The sequence below is a fragment of the Cervus elaphus genome, chromosome 18, assembly GCF_910594005.1.
Source record: "Cervus elaphus chromosome 18, mCerEla1.1, whole genome shotgun sequence".
Lineage (NCBI taxonomy): Eukaryota > Metazoa > Chordata > Mammalia > Artiodactyla > Cervidae > Cervus > Cervus elaphus.
The window spans coordinates 77,264,931-77,287,542 of NC_057832.1; the positions used below are offsets into that span (position 1 = coordinate 77,264,931).

General features: G+C 37.8%; 2 protein-coding genes across 7 annotated transcripts; one reads left to right on the forward strand and one right to left on the reverse strand.

Moving 5' to 3' along the window:
* Positions 1 to 265: 265 nt before the first annotated feature.
* CBX3 (chromobox 3) lies at positions 266 to 11,048 on the reverse strand. The gene is made up of 6 exons (XM_043873345.1): positions 10,900 to 11,048; positions 9,704 to 9,755; positions 6,711 to 6,853; positions 4,419 to 4,581; positions 2,121 to 2,215; positions 266 to 1,542 (listed from the first exon to the last, which is right to left on the reverse strand). The coding sequence occupies exons 2-6, from the start codon at positions 9,725 to 9,727 to the stop codon at positions 1,416 to 1,418; spliced, it is 552 nt and encodes a 183-aa protein (XP_043729280.1). The 5' UTR covers positions 9,728 to 9,755; positions 10,900 to 11,048; the 3' UTR covers positions 266 to 1,415.
* Positions 11,049 to 11,961: 913 nt separating this feature from the next.
* Positions 11,962 to 21,789, forward strand: HNRNPA2B1 (heterogeneous nuclear ribonucleoprotein A2/B1). Of its 6 annotated transcripts, none has more exons than XR_006335035.1 (13): positions 13,862 to 13,888; positions 14,902 to 14,937; positions 15,035 to 15,145; positions 15,312 to 15,458; positions 15,693 to 15,903; positions 16,038 to 16,139; positions 16,215 to 16,295; positions 16,787 to 16,849; positions 18,018 to 18,137; positions 18,377 to 18,499; positions 19,096 to 19,178; positions 20,560 to 20,695; positions 21,242 to 21,789. XR_006335035.1 is itself a non-coding variant. In XM_043873343.1 (12 exons), the coding sequence occupies exons 1-11, from the start codon at positions 12,177 to 12,179 to the stop codon at positions 19,155 to 19,157; spliced, it is 1,062 nt and encodes a 353-aa protein (XP_043729278.1). In that variant the 5' UTR covers positions 11,962 to 12,176; the 3' UTR covers positions 19,158 to 19,178; positions 19,336 to 19,832. The 6 variants fall into 6 exon arrangements, 4 of the variants coding, with proteins under 4 accessions (XP_043729278.1, XP_043729279.1, XP_043729277.1 ...); XR_006335036.1 differs by having other exon boundaries at positions 20,560 to 20,632; XM_043873343.1 differs by lacking the exons at positions 13,862 to 13,888; positions 20,560 to 20,695; positions 21,242 to 21,789 and adding exons at positions 11,962 to 12,182; positions 19,336 to 19,832.
* The last annotated feature ends 823 nt before the right edge of the window (positions 21,790 to 22,612 follow it).

Below are 22,612 nucleotides of genomic sequence, written 5' to 3' on the forward strand. Positions count from 1 at the left end.
TCCCCCTTCTGATGTCTGTGTCAGAAGCTTCCTCTGTCCCTTTTCTTACTTTAATAAAACTCTGCTACACAAAAGCTCTTGAGTGATCAACCCTGGTCCCTGGACCCAAAGCTAAATCTTTGGAGATCACAAATCCGACATCGTTCACAGTAAGCTATCGGTGATACCACTGATCATATTTATAAACATGATGTTATTGATTCAATGAATGTGTCTCTACTCCCACCATAAAGGTCATCAGATAAAGAAAAAAAGTGTAATCATATAAAGGAATATAAAACTATTTATTGACCACTGTTCACCAGTATTTACAATAAAGTAAACAATATACAGTTGAATAACATTCTGATTACTACAAAGTTATTGTTTTTCTTGGCTTATGCTGAACTAGTAACCCAAAATACTGAGAAAATTGAGCCTTCATGTAAGGAATGGATTGGAGTCAAGTCTGAAAAAACATGCAGGTCAAGCCTAGATTAGAAAAGTTTGTTCACTCATTTGTTCCTGTAGATTGTAAATTGCCAATATTTATCTGATTAGGTTTCCATGAACAAATCTGAGACATCCCATGTGTCACAACCTTTCCTAAATATAGCACAAAGACTTCAATTTCTTGTAAAACAATGGTTCACCAAAAAGAACCATCAAGTGTCTGTTTAACTAAGTTTTGCTTTGCTATATTAAAACATACCAGAATTTTTCTACTTTTTTATTTGGTTGGGAAGGTTGTTGATGGTGATAAAAATTTTCCTTCCAGGGTTTCTGCATTTATATGCAGATATGGATGCTTTAAAAAATTACCCAATTTAAACTGCTTAATTTGTCTAATTACAAAATTATTTAATTTGAAAGGTTCAGACTTAAATTTTCAATCTAAGTTGCAGTTATTTCTTATATTGCTCAAAATGATGTAATTCCAGAACATGGGCTTATCCATCGTTATGAAAGGCTGTTGTTTAAATATATTTACCAAAACAAAAACCACAACAAAAAATTAACTCCCAACCATTTACATGTGTCTTTTATGTATACACATACAAAAAACTTAGAATGGTCCTCAGGCATATATGAGTTAAATGCTAAATTCTGATTGAGTAATGACTATGGAGATTTCCTCGAACATTTAGAAAAACTGTTCTCTAATGCTGAGGAAATAATATACCATGGTATCAGATTCTTTCCTACTGAAGGAAGCAACTACAGAAAGCTTTTATTTGTTCAAAGTAACCAGTGCTACAGATGGAAAAAAAAAAACAAAAAACCCAATGTAACTTCCCCAATATTACTTCAAAACAAACATATCAAACCTGATTTTCATTAGAGAATGTAGTTATTTCTTCACACTAATAAATCAAAAAACCAAGACCCACATTTTATATATATATATAAATATATATAAAAGGCAATGCAAACAATTATTGAGCTTCATCTTCTGGACAAGAATGCCAAGTTAGTCTCTCTTCATAAAAAGCAATTACAATTTGAGGACACTTCATATTTGCCTCTTTTGCCAGTACCAAGTCTGCCTCATCGGAATCTTTCCTGTCATGAGAGAAAAAATTATTCAATTAAAAAGCCTGAACATTTTTTTGTCAACTGATAACCATGCATTTAAAAAATCGTAATTTAATCAAAACATGTTTAAGTGCTTCAAGAAGGTTATGTGGTTACTTGTGGCTGTGTTCCAATAAAATTTCGTTTTTCCAAGACAGGTCAGTTTGCCAATGTCTGCTTTAGCTAAGTAACGTGAATCATTTTTTCAGCAAATAACTACTTTCTACCTAGAGCTTTCCTGGTGGCTCAGTGCCAAGAATCTGCCTGCCAATGCAGGAGACAAAGGTCTGATCCCTGGGTCAGGAAGATCCCCTGGAGAAGGAAATGGCAACCCACTCTAGTATTCTTGCTTGGAAAATCCATGGACAGATGAGCCTGGTGGGTGATAGTCCTTGGGATTGCAGAGTCAGCCAAAACTTAGTGACCAAAACCAACTTGCTACCTAATGATGGTTAACAATTTATAAAGCCTAGGTAGACAGGTTTTTAAAAAATCCACAAGTTTTTTTTTTTTTTAAAAACATCTATTCTTACTTTAAAATATAATAATAATAATAGCACACTCACCATTTCATGAGGAACATTAATTCTCCACTGCTGTCTGTGGCACCAATTATTCGTTCTGGATCAAGACCTCTGGCAAAACCTCTAGGTTTATCAGCCTGTTCAGAAGAAGTTAAATGATTATATAAATGTTCGCACACATTTCAACATAGAGCAAACTAATATTAACTTCCAATTTGTCTTCATGACATATAGCCTTCTGATAGCGAAACAAATGATTAAAGGAAGAGTACTAAAACACCTTTTAATTTACATTAAACTTATAAGCAGAAAAAATAAATCTGGATGTCTCTAAAAATATTCTGAATCATAAATCAAGAAAACAAATTTTTTTCAAAGACACAAGGCAGGAAAAAATCCAAATCTCTTATTTTTAATTAATGATTATAAATTCTTGAAAGTAGTATTTCAAGTTACTTCTAGGAATCAGTCTAAATTACATATTTTAAAGTACAAACTATAAATAGCAAAATCATAAAAAGTTTAAAAAACTGACAGTAATCAGTACTGTAATCAATCTGAATGATAAGAAACCTTATAAAAAAAACCCCGTGGCTCTCAAAAGTGTGGTCTGAGGTACCCCAGGGATGCTGGAAACCTTCTGGACTATTTATCTTCATGATCTCCTTTTTTCATGTATCTGTGACTTTACATAATCTTCACATACTTCTACCAAGCAACATTCACAGCAAACTGAATACTGAACTAAAGTCTTATTAAGACAAACACTGACAAAATTTGCAAAAATGTAAAACGCCAGGCCTTGTTATTCTTAACTGAAAATACAGTATTTTATAAATTCTACTTTAATTTCAAATGCAGTTAGTACGGATACTTATAATCCATATAAACAAGTTTTTTGGGATCCTCGAGAACTTTGTAGAGTGTAACAAATCCTTTTGTTCCCCCTTGAGACTTTTACATCATTACCTCAAGCTCTGGAGTCACACTGCCTAGGTGATAATGATGCCTTACCTTTGTCGCTTTGGGCAAGTTAACTGCTTTGTGATTCAGGCTCATTTTCCATAAAATACATACTATTAATTCTATCTGTTTCATAGACATTTCGAAGTATATGAAACGCAAATTTAGTTATTCAGAACACTTCCTGGCACATTACAGGGGCACAATACAGGATAACCATTGTTCCCTGGTGGCTCAGTGGTAAACAATTCACTGGCAAATACAGGAGATGCAGGTCCGATTCCTGGGTCAGGAAGATCCCCTGGAGAAGTAAATGGCAACCCACTCCAGTATTCTTCCGTAGGAAATCCCATGGACAGAAAAGCCTGGCAGACTACACAGTCCATGGTGTTCCAAAAGTGTACCACAGGACTTAGCAACTAAACAACACTGTTATTAAATGGTGCTTCTGTGGAGCATGTGGTAGACTTTCAATTTACTTATAACTGATTCTTAACATTGCCACCTTTTTGCTTTGGTTGCTAAAGCATTCAGAACCAAATCTGTAGCCCACATCTGTTTTCCTTCCATAAAAACAAAAATAAGACACCTATGATCTTGACACAGTTGTCATTAAGTTAATGGACTACCTGTAAAGTACTTAGAATATAGTTCAAATTACTTATTTTTAAATCCAAAGTCCCTATCAAGAAATCTGTATTGTATGTTAGGTCCCCAAGCCTAGATATAATTCAGACCCAAGACTTTTCCCTAAATTACCATGTTAGGCCAAAAGGCAGGGCAAATATAATCAGTTTTAAAGTTGAGGGTAGAAGCAAGGATGTAATTTGCCCAAAGCCAAAGAGAATCAATAAAGCAAAGGCTGGTTCAAAATATACACACAGTGAGTGAACCAGTTTTCTCAATTCAGCCAATAAAAAAACTATTATCCAAGATTATATACTTCAAAATCGAAGTATTTTTTGGAAATAGAAGGATCAAACGCCAAAGTTTTGGTCACTACCACTCACTAATGATTTATAATCAGAATGTGCGATGTAGATTGTTTTCACTGTATCGTAAGTGATTTTTGATGATCTAACTTTGTACTGTTTTAACACAGCTGGTTTAGATCAGAGGAAATTGCCTCATCTGGTGCCAAATCCATCAATGTATCCGAAATATCTGTAGCACAATGATTTAAAGAAATGTAAGTGCTTACTGGACATTTATACAATGTAGGGTTAAACCATGCCTCTCCTTTCATCCTAAATATTATGTATTTAAAGAGCCTTTTTAATGATATTTTTGAAGTATCCGTGTCTTAAAAAGTATTTAAAAAAATCAAGCCATCCTTTTACAAAGAAGCCAGTCTGCCGGCCAATGTTTTATACTTACAGCATCTCTTTTCTTCTTTGATTTGCTATCATCAGATTCACTGTCAGACAAAGATTTTCTTTTTGTTCCATCTTTTTCTTTACCAGCTTTTTGAGAATTAAGAAATGCTTCAATTAACTCTGGACAATCTAAATTTTCTTCAGGTTCCCAAGTATTGTCTGCACTGTGTTGTTTAAAAAAAAAAAAGTTCAAAAAACAAAACAAAACAAAAAAAAAAAAACCCAAACAAAAAAAAGTTCTTGGTTAATAACCACCGTCCAGATCAATTTAATAATACCTGACAAAAAACCCTCTGTACTGCAGATACTTCCCCCTACCCCCTAGCTCCTACATGAAGAATCTGTACTTCATTTTGCGTCTACTTCCACAGTCCGTGCTAAATGGGTAATCTGTTGAACTACCTCCCAGGTAACTGAACCTGACTAGCAGAATAAACGCAGCTAATATTTTTCCAAGTTACACAGACAACTCACTTTGGAATTTCTCACTTTCTTTCAGAAAAGCAGATTCTGGATTCCACCCCATATTACTTTATCAGATAGTGCCTAGGGTTAAGGCCTCCAATACTGTGTTTTAAAAAACGTAATTCAGAAGCATTCTCAAACATGAGACAGTATTTTCAATTTCTGCTGGGTACTCAAATTGGGAAATGAAGAATGTTTTTTACATTTTTAATTGGTTGGGAAAAAATTTCAAAATAAAAACCATGTTTTTGGGACCCATAAGCAAAAGCATTATTAGAATACTGTTTACTATATTGCCTGTTGTTGCTTTTGTACTACAGTCACAAAGTAGCTGGGACAGAAAGCCACAGCCCCAAAAGCTCAGATTATCTTCTAGTATGGGCTCTTTAGGGAGAAAGCTAGCCAATCCCTGATATAAGGCCAAGATGATCATTTTCATGTTTTTCAGAAGGGCTGGAAAGAAAATGAATATCAATTACCAAATGTGAAAGTGAGATCAGCCTGCAACATTTGTGACAAGATTGCCAACTTTCTGTGCTTTGATCCAAAAGACTTTTACAGAACTACACACAATGAAACGAATCATTTTAGAGATGCTAGGAAAGATGCTCTAAACCTCTGGTTACAACAAGGTCTGTTGATGTCTCAAAGACTCTAAAATTGGCAGACTTAAGAATGGAGGAGGACAAAAGAGCTAAAGTGGAGCCTGCATTCTGCAGTGTTATTATAATAAAATATTACCTAATACATTATACAGCACATATCAGGTCCTATTCACACTAGTGGCCACACTAACCATGAAGAGAAAAAGGGAGGAGTTAATTTTCCAATGTTTTGATGGGTAAGATACAAACAGCTTTTAATGCCTCACAGGATAAAACAAAAGCCCACAAAACTGTCTGCCATACGAGGGTAATCACTTCTTAGCAAATTGGTTAAGTCTTACTTAAAATACTACAGACTTGGTTCTAATTGCAGGAATTTTTTTCCTAGTGCCTAAACCACAAACTTACATATATATACTTAAGCTCAACTAAGGGTACTGCAAGAATAAAACAGAGAAACATAAATCTTCCACTCAAATCATAATTCCCAAATTGCTGTGGAGGCGATTTTAAATGTGAATGGTAAAAAAAGCAGAAGATAAGAGAACCATCATACTCCCCATCTCAACTAAGCTCAGGAAACTTTTGTCCATCTCCACCTACCCATTTTCAAGTCACTACTCAGAGTCTTGCTGTTTTTGTGGTGTAAGAAGTAGACTGTACATGATAAAGTTTGAGTATAATTTCTGCATGTAAGTTATTCATAAAACAGTATCATAAAGACTGGTTTTGATAGCAATTAGTAACAGGGAATATGAAGAACCAGGTCGCTTAAAAAATGACCAGGCTCTACTTAGAGATTAGGAGAATAGTAAGCCTAGAGTAGGATCTGAATTATGATGAGCACTTCCGTTTAAGACCTACTAGTATACCTTATATAGCTTCAATATTTTTTAATGTCCACTGCAGGGAAACAATATAATTAATTAGTACAGTATCCAACTACATTAAAAAAAGCAACCTGTACTCTATATAATTATATAAATTTGACTCCACAAGGTGATCAACTAGTCTCAAATCTACTTGTTAACAATTGCAGGCTAAAGACTTGACTCTTTAAAAAAGATACCTTGGATTAAACGTGCCTTTAAATTCAAAAAAACCTATAAGAAAATGGATAAAAAGATTTTAGGCTAAAAACTAATTTTAAACACTACTTAAGTACAGTTAAACATATAATTAAAAAAATATATATATATACTAAAAGTACTGAGATTTCTTACTCTGTAAATCCCTTCCACTTCAGGAAATACTCCACCTTCCCATTCACTACACGGCGGTCCAGTACTTTTTCTACTACGAATTCTTCAGGTTCTGCCTCTTCAACTTTTTTACTCTTTCCATTTTGTTTCTTTCCCATTTTTTGCTGAAACAAAAGAGAGAGATTAAATAAATAAATAAATAAAGGCTAACACTGCTCGCTTAACACCTAAATTTTCACTTTTATATCCCAAGGCAAACACTTTCTGAATAAGTTAACAGATAATCAGCAAAATAAAGGAATGGGTGATTCTGTGGGTTTAGCTCAAACCTATCACCCACCACCCTTCACTGAAATAATTTAATCAAAGACATTTCTCTTGAAAATTGTTTTATCTTTTCATAGTCTTATTTCTACATAGTCTACAAGACCAAGTTTAGTAGAGTTTTCACTCATTGTAACTACAAGACAGCAAAAAACAACTATTAGAAACTCCTAGAGATTAATACAAAGGAGAATAACAGCAACAGGTCTTATTAGGTGAACCATAGACCCATTAAAAATACAGCCCCCAAACACTACATAAGACCCCCCTTTTTCAATTCAAACACCAACGTTAAAATCTGAACAATAAACAGAAAAGACAGCTGCAGAACGAAAACGTGGTTCAGAACCCTGATATCAATTGCAGGGTCAACCAAGGAGACCATGAATAGGTTAAGGAGGACAAAAGGTTTCCCCATAATTTCTGTAGACATTACTGACCACCTGAAACAAATCTGTAACACTGTTACTTCAAGAGGCCAAAATGCTGGATCATTTAAATTCTCTAAAGAGAAAAAAAAAATCCTTTTTCTTGCTTTCTCAAGAGAAAGACTCTAAATTGGTCAATGAAATTCACTTAAAACCAGGTTTAAGTGTGTCTGTCTGTGTGTGTGTGTAACACTATTGGGAGAGAAGCAGGACACCAAGATCCTCTCCAATCAAAGTACTTTCCAGTAACTCAAAATGGAGACTAAGGGGGGAAACTCCACATTATGCTCATCTTGGAATCATTTCACCTTAAAACAGGTGTTAAAAAAAAAAATCGTAATTGTCCAATTACTAGTCATCCCTCACATTGCATGAAAGCAGGGAAATTAACACCAATGCCTCAAGATTACAAAGGACATTAAAAAATATGTAATCATTTAGAAGTGTATACACACACTTCTAAATAAATATCCTGTGAAATAAAATCCTGTGGAAAAAAAATAAAAATCCTGTGAAATTTAAATAATGCAGCAAGCATCTGATTTTGTTGGATATCATTCTCCATGTTAAGCTGTACAACTTTCATGAGTCAAGATACTTGGGTATTGTACTCAGTCCAATAACTTTCTGCCTCTGTACAGTACAACAAAGGTAGTGGTAGTGGGATGAAGAAAAATTAACATAGACAAAAACTTACTAAACACTGATCCTAAATGAAAAGCAAAACTATGTCCAAGAAAGTTAAGAGGCTAAGGGAGTAAAGAGACAAAAATAAACACAGAAAATTAAAAAATAAAAAAAAATTTAGCAGAGGAAACAAAGTATTTACTACTATAGCACTCATAAACTAGTTTCAAATGCTCATCTTTCTCTTTTTAAGAGAAAATCCACTCACTTTCCCATTTAAAGCACACATTACCTCACAACACCAACGAAATTTTAAAATGAAAGGTAGATACGGAAGACTATCAAACTGTAAGCAGGAGTAATTTAACTTTAACAGAAACATCTATTTGCTTTCTGTATCTATATAATCATCCCCACAGTCTCGGACAGGTAGCTCCTTTCCCATCCAATACTTTAAGGTTACTGGTGATTGTAAAGTCAATTTAATTATCTACATTTTGGTTTACTGATAATGAAATTTGAAAGACAGTTCATTCCTGAGAAGTGTTGGAAGATGCTTTGGGCTTTCCCCATCGGTGACTGGGAATAAATAATGCCACCAGACAGGCTTTATATTCCATACTTAAACATTTCTCAGGATGTTTGACTTAAAAGTGCAATCTAATGATGAAACAAAAAACCCACCAACTTGCCCTTTTAGTTGTGAAACCCAAGGGGAGAATTCACAAACCAAAATGAAATGTTTTGCTCATTTAAATCTTTAAAACACTAACCTTCATATACTTGCAATTATTAATGCAACGTATTAGAATTACATACTGTGGGAACCATAACTTTGAATTTCGTGATTTTTTCGTAAATATTTCAATGCTTATGTTAAACTTTGTAGCTTAACATGGCTGAATACACATATGTCAACATATTTGTAGAACTTTTAATGAAATCTAAGAATGCAAACTGTGGGTTTAGAACTTTTAATGAAATCTAAGAATGCAAACTGTGGGTTTAAGAAACTGCTGGAGAGGAAAAAAACTGCTCAGAAGATCTAGTCTTCTCTCTTTTCTGGACGTGTGTGATGTTTTTCATGCTGAGTATTTAAAAAAACTGCACTGCAATGGTTTAAATTTAAGGCCCTTCTGTATTTTAGAATAAGCACGTTTGAAATATGACAGTGACCAAAACAATTCAAAAGACACAATGACTTTCGTCTCAATGTACAAGATATCCGTTCTTTAAACAGGGCAATACTGAAAATACCTGCTTTCTCTAGAATTCAGTATAGAGTAACAGAGAACAGTATACCAATCAACAAGGTTTTATTGCTTTGTCTGTCTATGCTTGTAACCTTCTTCCATGTCACATAAATTTCCAAGATAAAAATACTTGGCAAAATTCACATTGTGCTACCCTCCCAAAATTAGGTTTCTTTTAAATGAATCGAAACACTATGAAGTTAAGTGAATGTAATAATTTCCTTTTTCGCTCCTAACTTCTCCCCATAACAGCTGTGGGGGAAAGGGGACTTGGAACTATATATGGGTGTAATTTCTCAACCACAGAGATGCAAAGTTAAAATTTCTGGAGGAAAAAAGTTTGAGTTAGATCCTTAAATACTTGAGGTTTTCATTAACTTACCAATGTAGTTTTATTGGAGGCCATTTTTTATTGCAGACTTGAAGAGCTATTACTAGAAAAATGCATGACAGTTAAGAAGTTTGTAAGACATAAAAAGATAGCTACACACAAGTTTTCTTTGGATTCCAACCCCGACCTAGGTAGCTCATGTCATCAAATGTATATGCAAGTCCCTATGAGAAGCAGTTTTAAGACTCTGTGTAAACTAGGGATACGTGCCTGAGAGTGTATCAGTGCTGTGACTTATCTATACAACCTTACTGAGGACATAATATCCGCGAAAGCTTTACAGGGTAAAAATTTGACAATTTTTTTTTCCCAATCCAAATCCCATTTAAACCATAGTCAGCATTTTAAAAAACGAGCAAAATAACTTGGTTCAAAACCAGACAACTGCCCAATCGATTACAATAATTAGTGTGAATTTTTCCTCTATACTTATTAACAGTCCGAAGAGTCGTCTATGTAATATAATTCCAACTTGGTTTCTTCTTAGAGACCTTCCCAATCGCTAGTCGAAAAACTAAAACACACCGAGATGCTCGAGTTACATTTCGTGCCACTTTTGAAAACAAATCAGCTATTTCTGCACTTTCATCCATTCCCCTTAAACCCCTACCCCGCCCGGCTTAACGAGGCCTTAGCGCCCGGCCGCCACCCCCGCCACACGAGAGCGCGGGCCTCGTGGTCAGCGCATCCGCGGGGAGAAACAAAGGCCGTGGCGCGGGGGCTCAAGGGCACTGCGCCACGGGGCCCGCGCCTCTCCCCACCCGGAGGCGGCCACGTAACGGAGCGCCCGCCGCAGTCTGCGGACACTCGCCTGCGCGGATGAGGGAGAATGCACCGCCCTCCCTGGAGGCCCAAGTCGCCGACCAGGCACGGGACGGGAAGGAAGGCCCCCTCAACCTCGTCCGGGATGGGGGAGGGGGAGAAAATGCGCTTTGTCTAGAAATAAGGCGACTAGCAATACAGCTTTCAACCTTGTGAAGTCTCGTCCCCTAAACCAACTACAGACGCCGGCCCGGAGCCAGGCCCGTCGCGGGGTCTCTGTTCGCTTCTCCTTTCCTTCCCGCCAGCTCCTGATTCGGGGTCCGGCGAGAAAGGATAGGAAGCGGGGAAATGGGGGTCTCTGGGGCTTATGTGGTATCTTAAGCAACACCACAGAGTGAAAGCTAGAGAGAAAGAAAAACACCGACTTCACCGCCTCTGAGCTGCTCCGGGTCCCGGGTCTGCGGCGTCTCCGGCCCTGCGCGCCTCAAGCTCCGGTCACATTCGAGGGGGAGGGGGGCTGGGGAGCAGCGCTGCGCGCGGGGCCGCCGCCGGGGGGAGGGGAAGGTGGCACCGCCCACGCCAGGCAGCCGCGAGGGGCGGGGTGGGCGCGCGCCCCGGGGGGGTGGGGCCGCGCGCCGCGCAGTGCCCGCCGGGAGCCCGAGCCCGAGCCCAGGCCCGAGGGAGGGGGGGAAAGGAGGGAGAGGTGACAGAGGCTCTTAAAGAGTTCGCGGCGTGGCGCCTGGTGGTCCCGGGAGGGGAGGGCGAGAGGGGCCTGAGGGCCGCGACCTAAGTCTACTCGGCGGAGGTGTTTCCTGCTTTGCTGCAGCCTTAGCGACTGGCGCCAAAACAGGACTCCGCCCACTTCCTCGCCCCTGGGGTTGGGTGCCTCCAAACGCTGGGGGTGGGTGGGAGGAATCGGGAACTAAGAACGAGCACCACTTGCGACTACCCGAAATGTGGACCCCAAAAACACTGGCCAGGGTTAGGGTGGTGGATCGTTAAGTGTAATTTGTTGACTAGAAGTCGCTTCGGGTGTTTCCGGAAGGGGCAAGTCGGTCCTCCGCGCAGAGAGGGGAGGATAGGAGAAGGTGGGGGAGGGAAAACAGTGGAAGAGGCTACAAAGATTTTTTTAAAACTGGAGGCCGGGGAAAAGCTATCAAAGCGTGGCTGTAAGGACCACCTCCCGGGTTGAGGGGGCTGGACCTTTGGGTTGAGGATTAAGCTCCTCCCAACAGCGTTAATTTCAAACTGCGCGACCGTTTCTCACCTGCCTTGAGGGGGCAGGCTCCAATTCCGAGAGACAGAAATACGCAGGACTCGAGCCTTCCGCAATTTACAGAGCCCTTTTACGCAACTGACGTCCAGCACCAGTGCTGGCCTTAAGGGGGGAGGGGCACGTACTTGGCGCTAGGAGGTCGTAGAGCGTTCCCGCCATTGGCGGCGGTTAGGACGTTTACGCAACGGCCTGACGTAGGGGAAGACGCGTTAGTCGGGGGGAAGGTTCTAGAAAAGCGGCGGCAGCGGCTCTAGCGGCAGTAGCAGCAGCGCCGGGTCTGGAGTGGAGGTGCTCCAGCGGTGGTGTTTCTCGAGCAGCGGCAGTTCTCACTACAGCGCCAGGACGAGTCCGGTTCGTGTTCGTACGCGGAGATCTCTCTCATCTCGCTCGGCTGCGGGAAATCGGGCTGAAGCGACTGAGTCCGCGATGGAGGTAACGGGTTTGAAATCAATGAGTTGTTGGAAAGGGCATGGCGAGGCCGTTGGCGCCTTATTGGAAGTCGGCCATCCGCCTCCGTGGGAGAGCGGCAGCGAAATTGGGCCACTTCATAAGCGGTTGGTCTCAGGATATTTTGGGAGAGGGTCGTTAGTAGAGGCCTAATTGTACAGCACCTTCCCCACCCTCAGCCTCACGGCGCCATTTCCCTTTGCTAGGGGTGGGGGATGGGAAGCTTCCACATGGCGGACGCAGCCCCACTTAACTGAAAGTGGGGCGCGGAGGCAGGAATTCCTACTCCGTTTTTAAAGAAGGGTGGTTTGGGGGTCCCGGCGTCCCCGCGTTGGAGCGTTTCGGCGGGTTTCGGGTCCTAGCGAACCGGGCTGCGGAGCTTCCCCTCCCCCCTCCCGGGAACCGGATTTGGCGGCCGCCATTTTCATTTCTCTCCTTCCTCGCAGCGATTTCTTTTTAACTCTCTAAATTTGACTAGCTTGACTTTTTATCAGTGAGGAGTAGAAGTGGGTAACTATTTCTTTCTCTTTTCGGACTGTTTTCATGCTGTTTCGAGGTGGATTCCCAGTGTTTAGGGAGCTGGGAGCTTTAAAGTCCTGCGCACCTCATTAGAGGCTCGCTCCCTTCCCCTCGATGAAATGGCGCCATTGCGTTCAGGAGCCGCACCGAAGGGCGGGGGGAGGGGCGGCGTTCTCCTGGGCGGTTTCGCTCGGCTTAGGAGGTAAAACCCTCTAGGGTGTTGGGCCCGGTTTCACGCGAGCCACGGTATAAAGACCCCATGTTTTGTTTTTCAGTCCTTGTTTGAGTAACAGTTTTACCTGCGTTTGCGGTGATTGAAAAGACGGTTAAATCGTAGGAAACTTAAAATGAAAAATTTAGAGAATATTACTGTCGATTTTGCGGGAGGCCGTGGGGAAGGTGGTCTTTGGCGGGGGGCGGTGTTCTGTTGAGAATCCTTTATATTCCTGACGGATTCTTTTTTAATCGTATGATTTATTTGTATTTTAAGTAGTATTTTTACCGGGGAATTTAATCTTTACTGGGTAAGGCCGCGGGTGTTTTTTAGTGATATACTTGAAATTATGAGTTTAGTTGTACTCTTATTAAAACGTGGCTCGGTCCCTCAATGCGTGTTCTGCTGTATACAAAACTTATTAGGCTGAGCCACTATGTTTTTGAACTTTGTCACTTGCTTTTCTCGTTTATGTTTGCAATCATGGTTGATGATTACATTGATAAGCATAAGGTCTCAAGCGAAGGGGGTCTGCCTGGGTATTTTCATTGACCCTAAGCACGCTTATAAAATAACTTTGTTTGTAATCGATAGTGGACAGCGGGTAAGTTTGGAAAATGAGGTAAGTAATGAGTTTTTGCCTTTTGTTAGTGATTTGTAATGTTGTAGATGTATTTTAGTCTCTATAATGTATTTGGGTTTTAAAAGGCCAGTTAACTGACAAGTGTTTGGAATAAATAAAATATGCTTAAGTGAGTGTCCAAAATACCAGTATGCCAAGTTACCGTTTTAATAGATTGTTCTTTAAGTGTTTCATAAGCTAGTTTGAGAATTTGTCTTTTCAAAAATTTCAGAATCTTCAAAGTAACTATACAGGCAAAGAAGTCTGAATTATCACTGGTTTCTGAACTATTGGGAGAATTTCGTGCATGGAGAGAGAAACTTCATGGAATTATGGGTTGAGTGTTGTAGTTTTATTTAATAAATTTAAGTACATCCACTTGGTGGCTAACTTTCGTTTCTGAATGTTATTTAACCTAGTCAACTGAGAACCAAATACAATGATCCAAGAAGCTTCCGTAACTGATAGCCCAAAATACAGACCTATTAATGTAACTTACATGCCTGCTGGTTTGTAAGGATTGAGATTTCAGCTCAGGCTCTTTTCACGTGCAAGTTGTTTTATGCTGTGTAATTTGCCAGAAGACCACTGAGTTATACATGGTGAAGTGTAAATGGTAGTAGTGATACTTTGTAACTAGAGGGGATCGTCACAGTGGTCATTTAAATATTTTATGGTTTTTGAAAAGTGAGGTGATTACAGTGTTTTTTACTGCATTTGTCTTTTGGTTCAGTAATAGTTTATTGTGCCGTCAACAAAACCAGCTATGTTAAAACTATGTGCTTTAGACACCGTAAATCATAAAAGTCATTTTACCTTGGTCAGAAAAGATAAATTTTGAGGCTATTTTGCTACATATATTGAACGTTTAAGATTTTCTCTGGAGAGTTGGTAATAACTTTTTCAGGGTTTTGAAAATTGAGTTACATTATAATCACCACCAGAGGGAGCAATGAAGGGAAACTCATTTTTAAATGCTAAATCCAGAAATAAATGGGAACTGTGGGTTATAAAGCAAAAGTTATATTTTTAAAATTTGTATTTGAGTATGTAAAAGTGAACTTTTCTGTTCTGAGTTATAGGATCGAATGCAGATGTTGATAAGAATCTTTTAACTTTACAGTCACCAGGGAATAGATTTGCTCTTCTTTTTTCAGAAAGATGTTTTTTTTAAACTAAGTGATGCTATATTTATTTAAACTCATTTAATGTCAAGTAAATTTATATCAAGCATAATGATTTTGAAACATGTAGTTTGGCTGAGGCAATTTTTTTTTTTGGTGTAACACAGCTAATATGCAGTTTAACATATGGTTTAAATTTGATGTAAGTTTTTTTTTTCCCCCCAGAAAACTTTAGAAACTGTTCCTTTGGAGAGGAAAAAGGTACTCTGCCAGCAGGTCACCTCATATTTAAGAATTTTATTTCCAGCATACAAAGAGAAAATGTAAATAAAAATTGAAATGCTGTTTTCCTTTGCAGAGAGAAAAGGAACAATTCCGTAAACTCTTTATTGGTGGCTTGAGCTTTGAAACTACAGAAGAAAGTTTGAGGAACTACTACGAGCAATGGGGAAAACTTACAGACTGTGTGGTACGTTAATTGTGGAAGTGCTTAGGGGTACTAGTCCTTCAACTGTTAGATTTCTCTGTTAAAGATGTTAAGTGACTTACAAAAATTACTTAAATTCATGTTCCATTATTTTAAAATGCTGTAAGTAATGAGATTAAATGGTAACATCACTGCTTTGTATTTCAAGGTAATGAGGGATCCTGCAAGCAAAAGATCAAGAGGATTTGGTTTTGTGACTTTTTCTTCCATGGCTGAAGTTGATGCTGCCATGGCTGCAAGACCTCATTCAATTGATGGGAGAGTGGTTGAGCCAAAACGTGCTGTTGCAAGAGAGGTGAGCAAATAGGCAACTTGTTTGTTCAATAAAGAATTTGGGCCGAAATTCTGTTTCACAGTTAGTGGCTTTTGAAAGAACAAAAAGTTACCTGTATGAGACTAGGTTCTTTATCATAAAGGTGCCTTACTTAGTATTTGGCCATAAGATAGAAGCCATACTTATTACCTAGTGTGCTCTTACTCCTGTTTGTGATTTTTTTAATCAGGATGACTTTTTTCCCTCTTATTTCAGGAGTCTGGAAAGCCAGGGGCTCATGTAACTGTGAAGAAACTGTTCGTTGGTGGAATTAAGGAAGATACTGAGGAACATCATCTTAGAGATTACTTTGAGGAATATGGAAAAATTGATACCATTGAGATAATTACTGACAGGCAGTCTGGAAAGAAAAGAGGCTTTGGATTTGTTACTTTTGATGACCATGATCCTGTGGATAAGATTGTGTGTAAGTGTCCATAAGTGCTAGGATTGTGGCTCTTACATTTTAGGTTTGGGGTATGTTAACACCTATAACTTTGTTTAAAAAAGCTGAGCTCTTACAGGATGCTGACTTAATGGACTCTGAACTTTTCATTCCAGTGCAAAAATACCATACTATCAATGGTCATAATGCAGAAGTAAGAAAGGCTTTGTCTAGACAAGAAATGCAGGAAGTCCAAAGTTCTAGAAGTGGAAGAGGAGGTAACTTGTAATTCTATTTTTTTCTTAAGATTTATTCGTATAAATGTTAGTTACTAACCAGGGTGTGTATTGTAGGCAACTTTGGTTTTGGAGATTCTCGTGGTGGCGGTGGAAATTTTGGACCGGGACCAGGAAGTAACTTTAGAGGAGGATCTGGTAAGTCCACCTTCTAAGCTTAGGAGGGTGAATGTGCTTGAAAAACAGTTTTGATTGGAATCTAGGAAGTCCAACCTACTTTGTTATCTGTAAGACTTAAAGTGAGATCTGTCCTAATGGGATATTCTAATTTGGTTGGCAAGAGGTAACATTTAAAATCAGAGTTGTATAGCTCTAATCAAGGACAGATAATTGCAGAGATTGTTTTATGGTCTTCAGTTTCTGGAAGAGTTAAAAGGACATTGTAGCCATTTTAAATTTAGGAGACATTTTACAAATAGTGGAAGTACTGTAGAGGTTTGAAGAGATCTAAAAGTTTCTTTGTTTTAGGCTTTATGGGTTAATCTCAGTTACGTAGTAAGTAGAAAAACTGCCACTGTCCATTGTTAACTGCTTTTTTATAAGTGGACAACCTGGAGGAAGTAGAGGCTAAAAAATTGAGTGACATGAACCAGAATAAAATAATCCTTCTTTTCTTCTGCCCTTAACAGATGGATATGGAAGTGGCCGTGGATTTGGGGATGGCTATAATGGGTATGGAGGAGGACCTGGAGGTCAGTTTTTTCTACTTTTTGATAATACGTGTCTAAAATCTTAATCACACTGTGCTGTCCATTTGAGCATAAACATGAAATGTCTCTTCTAAATTTTCATCTTAACTATTGAAAATTAGCAAAAAAGTTACTTGCGGGTGGTGGTATACTGCTGCAACATCAATTGGGTAGATTTTAAATGAGAATTTAAAAGATGCCCTATTGTTTCTCAAGCAAAAGAATTGGAGAGAGAGAGTGATATTTTGTATAGTGTTTTCCCTAAAACTTAAAAAGTGGTTATGAGCAAGATGAACACTATGATAGGGTAGTGTCTGTAGGAGCACTGTGTTGTCTCATCTCTTACCAGGATGAATCTACCAGGACAATGTCCCAAAAGCCCCCAAGAGAATTTTTCCAGAACATACCTAGTGTGCTTCTATGTCCAGCTAAGGTTTTAAGCCACTGTTAAGTATTAGTTCATGTGTTTTGTTGAAGTACAGAAAAGATAGGTACCTACTGACAAATGTCATAAAAAGGAAGTTTGAAACTGAGCTGAGGATAGACCTCATTTCTGGTTTTGCACTGATGAGGCATAACTTAAGTTAATCCTACACGTCACTATATTTAGCTTTGCTTTGAAATCCAAATATTGATTTAGACTTATGAGAAAGATTACTTTTTACACTTAACTGCAAGCAATCTGAAACTCCTGATTAAAGTTTTAAGTCAGTGCAAGTTTCCTAATTTCTGGTTCTCCCTCCCCCCCCATTTCTACTGAAGAGAAGGGTATGGTGGACATTTTATTTAAGAGAAATGGTAGATAATTCACATTAGCCCACACATCTTGTCTGTCCCACCTTACCCCATAATCTTACACAAATAAAACTAGTATTTCAAGATACTGTCAAGAGAATCCATAGTATCTTTAGTTTTGGGGGATACCAGTGGTATTACAGGTTATTTGTAAAGGTTTTATCCAGTTGGTTTGTGGGTAGGCCTTCCCCATTGGCAACTGTTCACCAAGGTAGATATTCAGAATCTGCCCTTGAGGCTATTTTAGAGGAGATGTTATAGAAAGAATCTTTTTACTTATGAAATTGAGTTGTTTTGGAAAGCTGGAAATGGATGTAATAAGACAGTTCAAATGGCGTTGAAAATACTAATTACTTAAAGGCTTATTTTATAATAGGTGGCAATTTTGGAGGTAGCCCTGGTTATGGAGGAGGAAGAGGAGGATATGGTGGTGGAGGACCTGGATATGGCAACCAGGGTGGGGGCTACGGAGGTGGTTATGACAACTATGGAGGAGGTAATAAATTCACCTGCAACCTTTATGTGGGAATTTGGATTGGAATTAATGGCTTTAACACGTAAGATTTTTCATTTCGTTGTTGTCAACAGTTTTTAAAAATGTAGAACTGTAGATAGGTGTTTTGCATTCTGATTTGTTTTTGTGGGAAATTTGTCTAAAATACTTAGCTTGTATCATCGGTTTAATACTTGATTGTATGAGGTTCACTGTGCAAAAATTTCCAAATTTTTTTACAGGAAATTATGGGAGTGGAAATTACAATGATTTTGGAAATTATAATCAACAACCTTCTAACTATGGTCCAATGAAGAGTGGAAATTTTGGTGGTAGCAGGAACATGGGGGGACCATATGGTGGAGGTAATTAGATTCTTCAGATTACTGATGAAATATTAACTTTTCATGACTTGAAGGAAGATGGCAATTGTTCATTATTTATGTTTGGGTAACATGTCCCACCAAATACAAAGTGTTAAGGAGATTAGAGTTGTGGGAAAATAAGAATGCAGCATCACTTTGGGAGATTGTTGGAGAAGTGGGGTATCCAGTAGTGTAAAATAAATGAATTACATGTTTTCAGTGGGATTTTTCCTTTTGGCTGACTAAGAAAAAGCCAAATTTGCTGTGAGAGCACTTTGCAAGTGGTATAAATTTTGTATAACTGTATCTTTGAAAGCTAGCTTAGTAAATCTGAATTTTTAGTTCAAATTGTTGTTGAGAAAGTTTAGATTTTTTACATTTTCTTAGGCTGGATATACTTCAAAATCTCTTTTAACTTGTATGATTATGGAAAAGAGCCCTCTAATAGAATAGCAGTGGTAATCTATGAATCTGGAAATTTGTCTCGAGTAAAAAAACTAGAAACAAGTAATGGTCTGTGATCTGTTTGTTTTAAAGAATGGTTATAAAATAATTTGGGAAATTAAGTTTGCTTTCTCTTATCCCGTTAACTTTAGGAAACTATGGTCCAGGAGGCAGTGGAGGAAGTGGGGGTTATGGAGGGAGAAGCAGATACTGAGCTTCTTCCTATTTGCCATGGGTAAGTAGCTTTTAAGTTTCACATTGTTAATATCTTGGGAGACCTAGCTGCCAGGAGTTAAAAGCTTTTTAGGATCATGTTATCTTTCCTTAAAGTCTGGTTAGATGGATAATTTCATAACCTATTTTTTTTTTACTCTTTACTTCTGTTGAAACAGGCTTCACTGTATAAATAGGAGAGGATGAGAGCCCAGAGGTAACAGAACAGCTTCAGGTTATCGAAATAACAATGTTAAGGAAAATCTTATCTCAGTCATGCATAAATATGCAGTGATATGGCAGAAGACACCAGAGCAGATGCAGAGAGCCATTTTGTGAATGGATTGGATTATTTAATAACATTACCTTACTGTGGAGGAAGGATTGTAAAAAAAAAAATGCCTTTGAGACAGTTTCTTAGCTTTTTAATTGTTGTTTCTTTCTAGTGGTCTTTGTAAGAGTGTAGAAGCATTCCTTCTTTGATAATGTTAAATTTGTAAGTTTCAGGTGACATGTGAAACCTTTTTTAAGATTTTTCTCAAAGTTTTGAAAAGCTATTAGCCAGGATCATGGTGTAATAAGACATAACGTTTTTCCTTTAAAAAAATTTAAGTGCGTGTGTAGAGTTAAGAAGCTGTTGTACATTTATGATTTAATAAAATAATTCTAAAGGAAATTGTGTAATTATAGACTTTTTATTTTAAATAAGTTAAGGAGTGGGTAGTATAATTAAGGTCTATTGCAAAGCTGTTGTTATATTTGTGTAAGATAAATGCTGGTCAGATGTTAAGTGTGTTGTCTGCAATTCATGAGGATTAAATTATCTAGATAACTTAAGGGATATCTCTGCAAGGAGAAACACCTTTTTAGATCTTTTAGATGCTGCTGCTTCAATGCAAGGAAAGGAAAATAACCCCAGCGAGGTACTCTTCAGGGATACAGGTCTAGTACAAGAGAACTCTTTGACGGCTACTAAGGTCAGCCAGTCTTAAGAAACTGTGCTGTTTCTACAAAGCTTTAACTACAGTAGTTTTTAAGGATGCCAACGAAAGCTGAGGGTGTAGAGCAAAATAGTTCTAAGCTTCAGTTAAACTTCTTTAGGTAAGATCTCATTTACTTTTCCTTTCTTAATTTTCCTCCCCCAAAGATAAACTAATACTCTTCAATGGTCTTTCAGTATAGTTGGTTCTTATGTAGTATAACATAGCTATAAATTAAATTGAGTTTAACAATTTTATAAACTCAAGAGAATAATTTTATAAACCCTGTTTTCCAATCTGTCATTTTACTTATATTATTTTGGTTGTTTTTTTTTCCCCTTTTTTTCCTTCTTTCCCACCCCCTCCCCCTCTATGAAGATTCAGGTGCTTAACATATCATTTTTTTCCCTGCTGGAATTTTAGCATTGATATGAACCATGGACAAGTATATTCTGCTGCCACAAAGACTGTAAAGTGCTTCATTTCAACAGCTGAGGCAAGCCAAGTGATCATTAATAAAGCTTTTCTTGGTTCCTTCAGTGGTGTTGGTAGTAAAATGGTAGGTAAAAGTTAGGCTGCAAGTTCAATAAATCATGAAATTTCCCATCGTTACACCCTTCTGTATTCACATTTCTTGGATCAAGCATTTTGAGTGAACTAGGGTTTTTTTTTATTATTAAAAATAAAGACTTTTTTTTATTTTGATACTGTTCTAGCTTTACATGCATATCAGGATCAGGCTAAGGAAAAGGTAGGGCAAGATGGTTGGATCTACTTTCAGATAATATGTATTTATGAATAAAGTGTCTACATTATAAATCTGTACATATCCAATTCTAAATACTTGGGTTTAAATGCGGTAATTCTTTCCCAATCCCCTACCCTATAGGAGAGATATAGGTTGGCTGCTGAAATTTCATTTCTTAGATGTCATCAGAGATTGATTGCCTGGCTTTATTGCCTTTTCAGGAATGTGATAATCAGGGCATATTCTACTGTATGCACCTGTGAGGAGTCTTTGATCCTAAGACCACCACTGAAGTTATTTAGGTTCTTTGGACAAACATGATAAACTTCTTCAGATACTTTTTTTTTCCTTTGGCAGGAAGGTGTCTTGCTGCAGGTAACTAATGAAGAAGTGGTCAACCACAGAGTCTTCAAGAAATAAGAAATTCTGTACCATCTGAAAGTAGTTCTTGTTGGTGCCTTCATTTTAAAAAAGCACTCTTTTAAGATTAAAGGGAAATGTTTTCTGATAAAACAGACTTCATTTAGTTACAGGGTCTTAATATAAAACAATTACAAATTGAGTATTGTTTGTAAAAGAGTAAACATCAAGTCAGCTAGAGAGATAAATGTTATGTTTTGAATTAGGTTTTGTGAGTAGACAGATTAAAATTCTATTTTAAATATAAAGTTATAAAATAAATACTTTTGTATTCAAATACTTGGTGTAATGTTTACACATAAAATGTGAATCTTGTTCTATGAACATTAAGTTGTCTAAAGGATTGCCATCCCCTAGATTTTTAAAGCAGTTTCACAAAGCAAATGCATATTGCCATTTTCCTTTCAATATTGATAGACAAATGAGAAAAGCATTGTGGACATTACTGGCTGTCCCTAATAAAATGCCATTCTTTATACACTGTATATTCAGCGTTTGAATAATGCTGTAGATTTCTGGCTTTGCCTTGTATGTATAATGTTGCTGGTGGTGTTTATAAAATAATTGCAGATTTTAACCAGCTGAAGTGGTCCAAAAGAGGCGGCTATGCAAATGCATGGAGACATAAAATCTATGAATTAGCTTTGTTTTGTTGTATTACACTTAGTATCATGGTTGTCTTGAAGGGTTAAACATGATGGTATAGCGAGCAAAGACTGTTACTTGGATGTTCACTTGAAACAATGAAAAACTAAAGGGGACAAAGTAAAGTTGACTTTACTATTTTGGTTCTTAAGGAGGTATCTCACAGGTAAGTCAAACTAATGGCTAACAGAAGATGAGCTTTGTTTAAAATCTGCATCCATTAGCTATAAACTTGTTAATACTGGCTGTGGATTTATTAGGAAAAATAAGATCTTAAAAATGTCCAGCTCTGCGAAGAAGTTAAACTTTGAAGATAAATCAAGTTGGTATAATATAATCCTAGAACACCCAGTGTTTAACACCAGCACAAATGGGGGGAAGACATTTTAATATGTATGGACAGCCTGAAATGAACTTATTTTGAAATAGGTAATCTGGAATGTTGGCGTGTCTTGTGTTGAGCTGCTAATTTTCTAAAAGAAATGAGGTTTAAGAAAGTTTGTGGAAAGATGGAAATTAGTACTGTTAAATATATTCACTTCACAGTGTATTTATACATAAAGCTTTTGGAAACAGCTTAACTGATTCTAGCTGAAGCTCAGGGTTGTATAACCTGAGCTTGAAAATGTGATTGGGGCTTGAAAATTTGAATCCAAAATGGCC